Raw genomic sequence first — 13,873 nt, forward strand, 5'->3', positions numbered from 1 at the left:
ATCGATAATTAAGCCTTATAAAAATAATAGAAAGTAAGAAGAATATCTTTATAATTTTAAAAAAATTTAAAAAATTTAATAATGAATGCAAAAATAAAGTAGGTAGAGAAATAAAATAGGAGGTGAGAATATAAACATTTTTTTTTTCATTTAGGGAGAGGGAACTTCAAATTTGAGTGCAGATGACAAATTAATTCTATAGCCCTTTTAACTAAGCTACCCACCAACTGCTACTCGAGTTCCTTTTTAAGTTGTTTAAAAAAAAAAATTTCATTCTAAGTGTTATTACAAGAGTAACTGCAGAGTAAAAGAAAGTGTAACTACACTGCCATAGTGCCATGCCAATCGATTGGTAATGTTTTTGGTCTTAAAATGCACAAACCCTTCCATGCAAAGTTATGAGTGTATTGAAAAAATATTAGACATTTAGACCTTTATTACTCGTTACCTCTTTACAAAAGAAAACACCCATTAAACACTACAGCCTAATTTTCAAAAAATAAATAAATTAGTAAATAAGCATGATCAAACTGACATACGTGAATAAACTTTGGGCAAACCGAGCTGCTTGAATACCATCTTAACATTTTCTTATCCCATCAGGCCAACATTGCTTCCCCAATAGTTGTGGATTACTTCCCCAATAGTTGTGAATTCCTCAATAGTTGTGGATTACCCTTGTCAATGGGCCTTTCAACTATGACCTGTAGATTTGCTTGAAGAGAGAGCATAAACGAACAAATGTACCTTCACATTCATTATTGTTCAACTGCTATGCCAGCCTCCTCTGTACGAGGGGGCCTCCATTTTCGATCAAACACACCCTTTTCCACAACATTTGGGGCCTTCAGCTTCTCATCAATGAGTTCCAATAGCTCTTGCAACCCAACTCCCGTTATGGCAGATGTTCTAACATGTGGACCAGGGTGAACTTGTGATTGCAATTGCTTTTCTGTTCTCCAGTCCTTAGGACACTCACTTTGTTGATCATCCATAGTCTTCCATCCCATACATGAACCGTTTTCTTCGTCCCAAGGGTCCTGGTCATCTTCTGATGCCAACCAACCATCAGAGTAATCACCTTCTTGGTCATCCATAGCTTCAAGATTCTCTGGTGACAGCTCAGACACAGAGTTATCAGCTGCATCGTCCTCTGCTACTTCAAGATCGCCAGCCTTATTGTTTTCTGCTCCTGGTGAAAGCTCAGATTCCATATCATCTTCTTCTCCTGAGAGACTGCTAGCCTCACCATCTTCACCATCATCAAGACATTCATCAACATCCATGCCCTCATCCTCATAGTCAATCTGAGGAATTCCAAAAAAGTATAGATACAATTGCGTCAGTGTTCTTTGAAGTTTTCATTCTGTTTCAGAAGGTGTACAAGTGGGGAGGACAGTAGGAATACCTTATTCCAAACTTCAATCATGTTCTCAAGTTTCTCCGTGGATACACCGATTTGCTGAAGAACTTGTAATACAGTTGATCGGTGCTCATCAAGATTGGGAGCAGTACAATCCAACACATGCTGCAACGATAAAGAAACGTCTATTAGATGTGCCATGTTGTCTAACATATTGAGTATCAGTTCAGAGCTCAAAACAGAAATATTAATCTCTCTGTATTTTATGTCAATATCACATGATGCAGGATACCAAAACAGAATCTCACAGACATATCAACAGCATGAACTTCATTTTATCGCATCAAATTGCGTTCATAAGATCTAGTTCAAATGTAAATGTTGCAAAACCTGAAATGAACCCTACTTCCCAAATGAAAGGACAAGTAATTAATAATACCACAAGCAGATCAGCTTCCACAACTTCTTCTAAAGTTGCATGAAATGCTTCCACTAACTACAAAAGTTGATGGTATTAGTGATGAAGATGATTAGTGATAAGATAGAGTAAATGAAATAGGCAGCTGAACATGCTTTCCATATACCTGCACTGGCAAATCTGATATGAATCCTACTGTATCACTAACAAGCACTTTCTTCCTGGACATTAGACACTCACAATAAGTAGAAAAGAAGCTCTAGAAAGTCGTCCAAGAAAAAACTCATTATCAAAACTTTGAAATATAATAAACAAGTAAAATAGTTATCATTGCTGGTCATAATACCCTGATGGAAGAACAACACTTCTCAATCTAGGATCAACTGTTGCAAACAATCTACAAAAAAAGAACATCGTCAACAAGATATTAAGAGCCAACATCACGGCTTCAATAACATATGGTTTAAAGATCAAAATAACACCCTGTATAAGTGGAATATTTTACCGAGAATCACTGTACAGATCACTATTTGAGAGGGCACTAACTAATGTAGATTTCCCCTATCACAGAAAGTGAGGAATTAGATGTTTGAATAATTTGTGTAATAATAACAATTCATCTGACAAGAAGCAAAAAACAATCAGATTAGACCACATACAGCATTTGTATACCCAACAACAGCAACAGTGGCTAAACCTTGACCATAAGAGTCTCCATGCCTCTTGCGAGAAGCACGTTGCACAGCTCGAGTACGACGAACCTCTTTAATTTGTGATAACAGACTACTCCTCCGTTCTATTATTCTGAGATTATAATGCTATTAAGTGGATGCACGTGTGCAAGAGTATATATATCATAAACCACAGACATAACCAAGTATTTATGTCATCAATTATATAGCAACAAAAGTCTTTGAGACTGCACTCTTAGCTCAATGTGACTCTCATTAATGCTTGTATTTACTTAACTTTGAACTCAAATTCTAGCAAGGAAAAAAAAAAACTAAAAAACTTAAGAAATAACGAAAAAAGAAAAGAAAGTAAGAAATAAACTTTTGTTAGCAGGAAGCTAAATGACTGATACAGGCAAAATACCATTAAGAACTGAACTGAATTGGCTGAAAAATATCAAATGACAAAAAATTTTAGTAGGAGAAACTTGTCAAGGATCTGAAGTTATGACAAACTAGTACTTTGGTTTCATAAGCTCAAAGAAACAGCCACTTGCAGTCAATGGCAAGTAAAAAACTAGAGCACCTAGAAACAAAGATTAACATAAGATATTAGTATCATGGAACAAACCTCCGTCGTTGAAGTTGAAGTTCAGTTTCTCCTGCACCACTAATGAAGCCACGTCCCCCGCTTCCTCTCCTGCCATTAACACCCATTTGGTCAAAATATTTTCTAATGTGCGAGCAAACCAAGAATTTAGTAAAATCTCTTTTTTCAGCAGTTAGCAATACATTACCCTCGGGCACTAACAACTTCAGCTTCTCCAGCCATTCCAAAAGCAGAGCGTCCGCCTGGGCCACGCATTCGTACAAGTCTCGTTTTCTTATACATTAGAGCCGCTAACTCAGCCTGAAAAAATTAAAGGGGCCATAGAAAGGTCCTTCAAAGGTCTTCACTAAATACTAACTCCTTAACCAAATATAGCAATAATACCTGCAGCTTTCCCTCCTTTGTGCATGCATGAGCATTGAATATCTCTATTATAAGACCCACACGGTCCAAGACTGGTTTTCCCCAAGTTCGCTGCCACTCAAAACAGCAGTAAAAAAATCAATACCATTTTTAATCTTTCTTCATATAAACCTTAGTGTGTGACAACTGACAATTAAGCTCTAATTTTCTTGTCCACCAAAAAAAAAAAAAAGAGGAAGAAAAATCGATTATGCAGAATTACTTGCCTCCAAATTCCTCTGCTGAATCCCAGACAGGATTGTATTCACAAAAATAGCATCTACTTCACCCTGTTAAAAATAACAGAAATGTTGAAATGCATATTAACCTTTCTATTAAAACTGTGAATCAAAACTGAACAGACAAAACTAAACAGAATGAATAAAAAAAACGCATCTTTCCTTTTCTTCCACAGCATTTAGATGACATTTAACAGTGTCCAAAGTCCCAGTTCCAAAATATGTATCTGCACAAGGTATAATTTTGATTAGTTCCAAACACTGAACGGTTTAACAATCACAATTTGTTTAACAAAAGTAGAAATCACAGAACTAAACCAAAAGGGGTTAAAGTTTACTTCAAAAAATCCAAAAAAAAAAAAAAAAAATGAAGACCGACCTGCGCGAGTTTGGTGTCGAACAACTGGGTTTTGAACAACAATGTGTGGTGGTATTTCCTTATCGAAAAAATCGTTATCGAAGTAACCATCTCGCTGTTCTTCAAGAGAGTTGGCGAGGCAGAGAGCTTCGTTAAGCTTGGCCTGCAAGAGGGTATCGGAGCGAAGACGGGGCTGGACCACGAAGAGCTTCGGAGGGCTTATTGGGTCCCTGTTGATAAGCGAAACGACCTCGTATTTGTCCTCCTTTTCTTGCTTCGATGACGACGTCGAGTAAGAAGAATGGTTAATTGAAATCGAAGGCGTGGAAGGTGGTGGTGGTGATGGGGTGTGGTTTGGGTTTGAATAGATAGGAGCTAAGAGGGACCTCAGAGGAGTCCGTGAGAGAGAGATGGTTCTCAGCATTTGAACAGCTTGTTGTGTGAATGTTTGCTTCTTCTTCTTCTTCGTTCGACTGGTGCGCTTGATGGCTGAAATGCAGAGGTGAGCTTTGGTTGTGGGCTAGAGGAAGACGGTGAGTTGGCCTAGTCATGAATTGGGTCGGGGTTTAGGGGTTAGAGTTTGCGACTTTGTTATCTTTCATTTGGGCCAAGAGGACCATATACAAAAGAAAGTTGGGCCGGCCCATGTTAGGAATTTCTCTAATATGAAATGAGATTTCAAATTTTACCCATATTTTTAGAAGCTTTTTCATGGCACATATAATAATTACTATTGTAGCCTAATACAGTTTATTATCAGTAAGATCTCAAATTAATGTCCATATCCATATTATGAAAAATCCAATAAATTAATGTTGAAGATTTTGTGAGTGGATATGTTTTTCCATTTTTCACTTTAATGACATAAATTCTTCCGAAGTCAGACTTAAGAGTATGTAAATATTTCAATGAGCTCACTCAAAACTGTCAGTCCAAAAATTGTTGTACTCAGCACTTGATTTATCTTCTATATAAGATGAATAATATTTCCATCTTCCTATGTCAAGAAGTTTAAGTGTGTTAGATTTTCATTGTTGCAATATGAAGGTTCTCATATCAACAATATTTGCTCTCTTCTTTTTACTAAGTACATTGCATGCACTATGTAATGCAACAAATTACAACCCAAACGACAATTTCTCAAGGACCATCAATGTCGATAAGACTGGTCATGGAGATTTCACCACAGTGAAACAAGCCATTGACTCCATACCATCAAATAACAATGTGTGGACTCGTATCTTCATTAGGCATGGTATCTACTTGTAAGTAACATTGTTTTTTTTTTTTTTTCGAAGTTTTTATTTCTGAAGATTGCAATAAATTCCAAACTCTAATATGCTTTTTTCGAATTCAGTGAAAAAGTTGTGATCCCAAAAGACAAACCATACATTATTCTTGAAGGACACCCTAAATATCTTACAGCGATTATATTTGGAGATAATGGCACTGTTGTTGACACTGCTACAATTCAGTTAAAGGCAGATAATTTTATTGCACGGAATATATTATTCAAGGTTAAGCATATATCTAACATAAATGTTATCATTTTCTAGCATATATTTTGAAGCCACATTCATTATTTATCACTAAACTGGTAATTTTGGTTCTAGCAGAATTCATATGATCATCTTATCAAACCGGATGCCGCAGGGAAGAGAACAACTTGGGCACCTGCTGCTTCAATTGATTCAGACAAAGCAAGTTTTTATAACTGTACTTTCATTAGCTTGCAAGACACCTTGTTTGATTACAGAGGCCGTCACTTTTTTTATGGTTGCAACATTCAAGGTGCTATCGACTTTATTTGGGGCAATGGCCAGTCAATTTATGAGGTTAAAATCTATACTTTTTCACATATTTCGTAGCTAATAAATAAACCCATTGAATATATTGAACCATCTTAACTTATTATTTTGTGTCAGATTAAAAAATGATTATTTTGTGTCTAGAATATATATATATATTAACAAATGTACATGTATTGCGTGTTATAATTTGAGTAGATTAATCACACCGCTATGTGTATGGTCATATAGATAAATTTTTCATCAGAGTTGAGATGGTTCCAATAAAAATACTCATTATAAAAAATTTAAGGTCTTTGAAAAACTAACACTTACTAGTATACTACTACGTACATGTATTGAAAATGGATCAACTTGTTTGCAGAAATGCCAGATCGTTTCATTAACGGACAAAGTAGGTTTTAAAGGTTATATTACAGCGCAGGGTCGTGAAGAAGAAAATCAAACTACTGGTTTTGTGTTCAAAAATTGTCGTATATCTGGATCAGGGCCTATACTTTTAGGAAGAGCATACAGAACATACTCAAGAGTATTGTTTGCAGGAACATATATGGAAAATATGATTATCCCAGAGGGTTGGTCAGAATGGAATGTTGGTAACGTGTAAGTTTTTTATATGTTTTTTTTTTTTCTTGTTTGATTTCTGTTTAGGATAAAGAGAGGTATATTAAAAATTTGAAAGACTAGAACCAATTCTTTGTTTGTTTTCTTTGACATTATTGAACAGGAATACAATCACATTCTCAGAGGCCAATTGCAGTGGACCTGGAGCAAACATGTCTCGTCGTGTCCCATGGGAGAAGAAGTTATCAGATGGGGAAATCGGAATTTTAACAAATGTGGCTTCTTTTATAGACCAAGATGGATGGTTGGGAAAGCAACCACATTAATAAGTATTGAGTTTAAAGTTTGGGTTGAGGAGGAGCCGATTTGGCTCCAGCTCCCATGTTTCTGATTATGTAATTGTTTCTTAATTCAATAAAGTTGTCATTTCTCACAAATAGAAATTAAAAAAAAAAAATATGGGTCCACAAGAACATACTTTCAAAGCTAAACTCTAAATCATAAACTCAACAAAAACCAATTCTACACCCTTCAATATACCACATAAGAAAGTAGCATGCCCATTGGTCGGCCTTGTAAAACTTGTTGCTCCAAATTAAAAGTGAACTTATTTATCATAAACAAAGTTAGTGGTGGAATTTTTTTAACAAAACAAACATTAGGTTGGTTAATGATACTGTAGAAAGTTCAAAGTTGCCTTATGAATCACTATCCAAAAGAATAAAACTTTATTACTCTCACAGGCTTAAGAGTTTATTAATATTATAGTGCCTAATTTTAAACACCCTACTCACCAAAAAAATTTGTCTAAACCCCCACCCATCTAGAAACTCTTTCAAAACCCCCAAAAACTTATAATCCTAAATTACCCTTCTGACGCATGCTGACGCGCGCTGACGCATGCTGACGCGCGCTGACGCATGCTGACACATGCTGACGTCACTGTAACTGTATTTTGGTGAAACTGTTTTTTTTTTTTTTTTTTTGGAATTGAAGTTTTTGCTAAAACTCAATATTTCACTAAAACTAAAATCAAACACTGAAATTGAATTTCATTACACTAAAACTGAATTTCAAAAATTCAGTTACACTGAAACTGAATTTCAAAAATTCAGTTACACTGAAACTGAATTTCAAGAATTCAATTACACTGAAACTGAATTTCAAAAATTCAGTTACACTAAATTGAAGAATTCAGTTATGAATTCACTTACTGAAACTAAATTAAGTGATGGAACAATTACACCTCGACTAAAATGCAATTACACCTTAATTAAAAAACAATTACACCTTTACTAAAACAATTACACTTCACTAAAACAGTTACACCTTTACTGAATTCCGTTTCACTAAAAAGAACACAGCAACCTTATAAAAAAAAAACCAACAATACAACAAGTCATTGAGATGAGAGGAGTAGCCAACAATACAACGTCGTCCGATCACCTCACGCGCGACGAGTAAACGACAGCCGCCACTGCCTCGATCTGTTTCTACCTGCAAATTTGATTCATCATATTTCAGAACCATAATTTCATTCAAAATTCATTTAAAACTCATGTTTCACGAGCTGAAACTGTTTCATGAGCTGAAACTGTTTCACGAGCTGAAACTGTTTCACGAACTGAAACTGTTTAATCAATAAATGTAAACTAAAAAACAAAACGCAGAACACAGAACTCAAACATTTTTGGAGCAACACACATTTACAACAATACACAGTTACAACAACACACAATGAGGTTCGATTTGGGGTTTTTTGATTCATCAACAATTGGTCCAATCCAAACACATAGAATTGAAGAGTACAATGAGGAGAATAATATTAGTACCTGACTCGACGGAAATGGATGCCGGAAAACAGAGATCGCCGGCGAGGATGTCGCCGGCTTCTCTCCTTCGAAACGGCGGACTTAGGGGTCGTCCAAATCTTCTGAGGGCACCAGTGGACTTAGGACGACGAGAGGAAGCCATCCATGACGGTCCGACACCTCTTCGTCGCCGGAACTGGCGGATCTCCGGCGAGGGAGCTCGGGTTTGCCTAGACCCGATCCGGCGTGGACGCTAGCTTTCATGGCGAGTGGAATACAGGGGGAGGAAGAGGGAGGAGAGACGAGAAGATCGGGACTGGTATCGCCGGCAACCGTCGCCGGACGACCGAGCAAGCACCGGGGACAGCCATGCGGAGAGAGAGAGAGAGAGAGAGAGAGAGAGAGAGAGAGAGAGAGAGAGAGAGAGAACGTACAGAACTCAAAGAGACAGAGAGAGAGTCTGAGTGAGTTGAGTGATTCTAACCCCTATTGTGTTATAATCAATGGGATAAATTAAAAAAGGGTAAAACTGGAACATTAAAAAAATATGGGTCAAACTATTAGTTGACTAGGGGGTTTTGAGAGAGATTAAATGTCCAATAGGGGGTTGGAAAATAGTTTTATTAAGGGTGGAGGTTTATAAATAACCAAGTTCAAACTTGGGGGTTTTAAATAGTTTACATTTAATATTATACCCTATAAATATAAAAAAAATTATAGAATATAACCGATATACCGTCACTTGGTATAATCAATCTAACATGTAAGAGTATTATTGGATGATATATTTATATTAATATGGTATATTATTAATAACATTCACTCATATTACAACACATAAACTGGTTATATCACGTGTCAATATATCGATTATACAGAATAATTTCTCCAAATATAAATATATCGTCCATCTTTTATAGACCAAGATGGATGGTTGGAAAGCAACCAAATTCAGTCTTTAACCAACTCAGCAAATTTTCATTCTCAATATTGTAGTAGTCTCAATAATTGATTGAGATTTTCATTTTCAGCCCGGCCACAAAAGAAAAAAAAAAAAAAAATTTCATTTCAGAATTGTAGTCCAAATGTTTGATTGACATTTGACATTTGGTAATACCATTTTATTGTCCTTTGGTTTTACTCCCCATAAATTCTCTCATATAGTCATATCTAGTGGGATTCTCTAATGTGATTCTCTAAGATATGTACAAGTAGAAGTAGGTTTATCAATTTGCTAATTTAAAGATCTAAATCTCATCAACTATAGGTAAAATATTGAAGGGGTTTAACACATTTTTATATATTGATAACCTTAGGAAAATTATTTTGGTCCCCTCCTAAAATTTCAAAAAAGGAATTTGAAATTGCTCGAGTAAAGGTAATTCCTAGTTCTTTCCTTTTCTAGGAGTTCAGTTGTGTTATATACCAAGCCACGTGGATTTTGATTCAAATTGAATGAAATTACGTTAAAAAAAAAGGTTCACAGCAAAATATATCTGTGCAAAAACAGATATTATAGATTTATAACCATAACAAAATTAATTAGCCATAGAACGAGTGAGCTAAGCTTGAATCAACTTCGATAAACTATAAAACAAAGGAAATGAGTCAATGCCATACATCTTATGTGCCAAATATTTGGGTGGAAAGATGCCAAATGTGGCAGAAAAGAGTAGAACTGTAGAACCCAGCTCATAGAAGAGGGGCTCCAACAACATGGATAAGCAACTGCAAGATTGCCTTCAAAATTTGAAGTGATGAAAACATTCTCATTCCTGCTTCTTGGTTGATTAGGAGAAGCATGAGATGCTTATTGTAGGTTGAACATTATAGAATCCAACAAGTTCAGGCAATTATAAGTACCCAAAAAGAGCTTTTAATTAGTTTCATGCCTATGATTGTCTCACAAACAACTGTCACAGCTCATTTGTTGATTTGAAGAGCATGGGATGCTATCTGCACTCCATGGTTGCATAAGCCACTATCCCACACATTTCCCATATGCTTGAATACTTCACCAGTGTTAACTCTTGTAGGGAATGCTCTTCAATGTAATGCTTAGAACAAAAATGAAACAGATTAGCTGGTGCAGTCAGAGGCAAAAGAGACATACTTGAAAAAATTGGCAGCCATTTCTCGCGTCAATGATGCCTCCTATTGTGAGAAGTGCATATCAGATCACTGTGACTGGGAACCAATCTCTTCTGCACAACCTGCATACTGAATTCATATATTTAACAGCTTTCTCATTCAAACTATAAAATTTTAGCTTTACTAGGCCACTGTCTTCTTCGAGCCCTCCTTTTCCTCCCATCCATTTTCTCCTTAACTTTTTCTTTCAAGTCCCTCTCTCCTCGCCTTTTATACATCTTGAAAGTGATCTGTCTATCTGCAGCCATCTTCCTCACCTTCTCTGTGATCTCAGCTGCAATCTGTCTGTTATAAAGTTTCCTTAGACCGCGCATGAGCTTCGCAAAAGTATCCGGCTGTGGCATTACGTCTGCATCCATCATGTCCAAACAGTAAGAGCAAGCCTCCTTCACATGCCCCTTTGAAAACAGTGCATGAATCCAAATAGTCCATGCAGACACATTAAGCTCACATCCTTTGGTCATAATGCAACTCCAAACATCTTTAGCCAATTCTAGCTTCTCATCTCTTAACAAAGCATTCATCAACTCCTTCAAGGTACCATATTGTGGGGCAGATAGGAGACCTCTGCCAACCATTTCTTTGAAATAATCACAAGCATCAATCAAGCAACCTTGCCCAAGAAACCCATGAATCATAATGACAAAGGTGTCAAGCACTGGACAAAACCCAGATGCTTCCATTTCGTTCCAAAGCCGAACACCTTCTTTCACCTCCCCCAATTTGCACGCCAACCGAATCACCGTGTTGTAAGTACTAAGATCAGGAATGCAGCCAATCTTTCTCATCTCCCCCATTAATTCCATACACTCCTCCAGCTCTTCCTTCTTCTCATGGGCCAACAAAATGTGCAAGTAAGTCATCTGATTCGGCGTAAAACCTTTCTGTAACATAGTATCCAAAACCTCATAACTCCTCACAATCTTTCCCCACCTACAAAACCCACTAATCAAAGTAGTGTAAGTCACAACATCAGCCTCACAACCACTCCTCTGCATGTCAACAAAGACCCTCATTGCCTCCTCCATCTTATCTTGACCGCAAAGCGCCTGAATCAAAGTCGTATACGAAGCTGCATTGGGCTCGCAACCCTTCCTCCTCATCTCCTTCAAAAGCTCAAATGCATCAGCCATTTTCCGAGCTTGAGCATACCCACCTAGCAAATTGTTATAAACCACAATGTCGGGCTCGAACCCCGCCTCCCTCATCTGCACCAACACGAATTTCGCCTCCATAAGCTTCCCTTCCCTACACCAACCATACAACAACGAAGTAAAATGCTTAATACTCGGCGAGAACCGAACCCGCATATCCTCAAACAGCGAAGCTGCTTCCTTAACACTACCATTCTTGCACAGAGCATCCAACAAGCAACCAAACACATACTCGTCGGGTTCACACCCGTACTTAGGCATTTCATCGAGCACTTCAATGGCTTTCTTCACCATCCTCGCCGAGGCGAAACGCCGCATCAAAACGACAAATACTTCGGGGGAAATGAGCTGCGGGTTCTCTCTCCTCATCTCCTCGAGCAGAGCCCAAACGGCGCCGAATTGGCGCATTTTGCTCAACCCTTTAATCATGGCCTTGTACACTTCGTAACTGGGTCTGTAATTCGGCTGCTGCGAGGCCCACACGAAGAACCTGTACCCCAAGTTCCCGGCGTCGCCGCACCGGCTCAGTACTCGCTCGGTTAAGCCTGCCCTCAAAACGACGCCGGATTGCTGCAGAGCGAGCTCCAGCTTCGGGACCCTCGAGTGGAATCTCCTCAGTATTCTGTAAATCTTTTCCACATCGGCGGCGAACTCGCAGTGGGTCGGGTCGCCGGGGTGTGTTTCTGGGTCTGTTTCGAGGCGAGCCAATCCGAGCCCAGATCTTCTTTCGCTGAATACATGGGTGTTGCTGTTTTGCTTGGTGGGTTTGTGATTTGTGTGAAAGAGGTTTAAGGGAGTGTTTGGTTTGGAGGAAAATGAGAGATGGTGTTTGGTGCAGAGGGACATGGTTTGCTGATACAACCTCCGCATTTTATCTGTCTGTCTCTCCCGGCTCTGCTCCTCAGCATTCTCATATCACCATTTCTCTTTCGTTGAAGCATTTCTGCAAGGACCCAAACGGTGCGTTTCAAGAAGCCTCTCTTTTGGGTAATTCCATTCATACCCTATCGGCCAAATGACATTTTTGGTTCATGTACTTTCCCATAATTTCCACTTTGGTCATGTACTATTATTTTTGATGATTTTGATCCTATACTTTTTATATGATAACAATTAAATTCAAATAATTAATATTGTTTAAATTGTTGACGAAAAATTTAACGTGAAAGCACGTACGTCACATGTATATGAGTATTATTTTGAATATTTTAGTCCACCTAAATGTTTATTTAAGCCTCTACTCGTCATTTAACTTTTTCTGTTTGACGTTAAAACTTCTTATTTTTTCTTACTGATTGCGTATAAGGGTGGATATGGACTTATATAAGCATCCAGGTAGAGTAAGATGTCTGAAATGTCACTCACATGCAACTCACGTTGAAATTTTCATCATCAATTTAAATGAAATTAACAATTTAGACTTATTGAAAATACATGACTGAAAGTCTGAAATTACCAAAATTAAAAGAACATAACCAAAGTAAAAATTTCACGAAAGTACAGGGACCAAAAGTGTCATTTGGCCTACCCTATCAAATGCTCACTAAACCATACACAAACTTTTGTTCCCCAATACGGCAATACCTGCATTTATGCTCTCAATTAAAATTTAGAAAAAAAAAATCTCAGTTAATATAAAAAAAAAAATTAATCAAGCCCCCAAAAATATCTACATAAGTAGAAAAAAATGTGGTATAAACAATTTACATGTTATAATATAAGTGTATGACGATTTATACTTTTAAGGTATAATATTAATAACGTTACCTCATATTATAAAACGTGGATTTGTTACATTACATGGTGGTGTTATGATTACATAGAATAATTCCTTGACTAGTACCATCCTAACATCCCCACCTCCTCCTTCAACCCTCGATAGTCCCTCAATCCCGTCAACCCTACCACTGATGCCCATTGTCTCTCTCTCTAACCCTCTAGTTTCCTCTCTTTCTCGACCAGTAGACACAACTAAAGTAAGGGAGCCTAGCAAACTTGTTGGCCTCCAAATCAAATGTCATCGGTGGAGAGCTATCGGGGGGCTATGGAAAGGAGGAAGGGAAGGTGGAGTGCTGCCGGTGGGAATGAGTTTGAGTGGTTTAGATCTCTTTCTAGGTTAATTACTCCCTAGAACAAAAAATCTAAGGTTCTTAATTGTAAATACAACTAACAAAAAATAAGTTAAAGTTAAAGGACATTTTGTGCTCCTACGCCGTTTGTTAGTGTAAAAAACATTATCGAGGGCTCGCAAATGCATATGTATTCTTTATCTGCAGATTTTAGGTTGCAGATATAGACTACATCTGCAGCTGCCAAACGCTCGA

At 37.5% G+C, this 13,873-nt stretch overlaps 3 protein-coding genes across 3 annotated transcripts; 1 reads left to right on the forward strand and 2 right to left on the reverse strand.

Moving 5' to 3' along the window:
- Positions 1–334: 334 nt before the first annotated feature.
- Positions 335–4,562, reverse strand: LOC147284260 (GTP-binding protein, HflX). The gene is made up of 13 exons (XM_086244650.1): positions 4,083–4,562; positions 3,865–3,930; positions 3,692–3,753; positions 3,447–3,536; positions 3,250–3,362; positions 3,084–3,152; positions 2,441–2,585; positions 2,287–2,342; positions 2,128–2,178; positions 1,948–2,002; positions 1,803–1,859; positions 1,409–1,528; positions 335–1,307 (listed from the first exon to the last, which is right to left on the reverse strand). The coding sequence occupies exons 1-13, from the start codon at positions 4,483–4,485 to the stop codon at positions 759–761; spliced, it is 1,836 nt and encodes a 611-aa protein (XP_086100776.1). The 5' UTR covers positions 4,486–4,562; the 3' UTR covers positions 335–758.
- Positions 4,563–5,102: 540 nt separating this feature from the next.
- Positions 5,103–6,759, forward strand: LOC147284261 (putative pectinesterase 29). Its single transcript, XM_086245879.1, has 5 exons — positions 5,103–5,326; positions 5,419–5,578; positions 5,678–5,896; positions 6,234–6,472; positions 6,597–6,759. The coding sequence occupies exons 1-5, from the start codon at positions 5,103–5,105 to the stop codon at positions 6,757–6,759; spliced, it is 1,005 nt and encodes a 334-aa protein (XP_086102005.1).
- A 3,048-nt stretch (positions 6,760–9,807) lies between these two features.
- On the reverse strand, positions 9,808–12,514 carry LOC147284262 (putative pentatricopeptide repeat-containing protein At5g65820). The gene has a single exon (XM_086244649.1). It carries the CDS (start codon positions 12,417–12,419, stop codon positions 10,500–10,502), a length of 1,920 nt encoding a protein of 639 aa, XP_086100775.1. The 5' UTR covers positions 12,420–12,514; the 3' UTR covers positions 9,808–10,499.
- Between the last annotated feature and the right edge of the window lie 1,359 nt (positions 12,515–13,873).

The sequence above is a fragment of the Dryas octopetala genome, chromosome 5 (assembly GCF_963921425.1).
Source record: "Dryas octopetala chromosome 5, drDryOcto1.1, whole genome shotgun sequence".
Lineage (NCBI taxonomy): Eukaryota > Viridiplantae > Streptophyta > Magnoliopsida > Rosales > Rosaceae > Dryas > Dryas octopetala.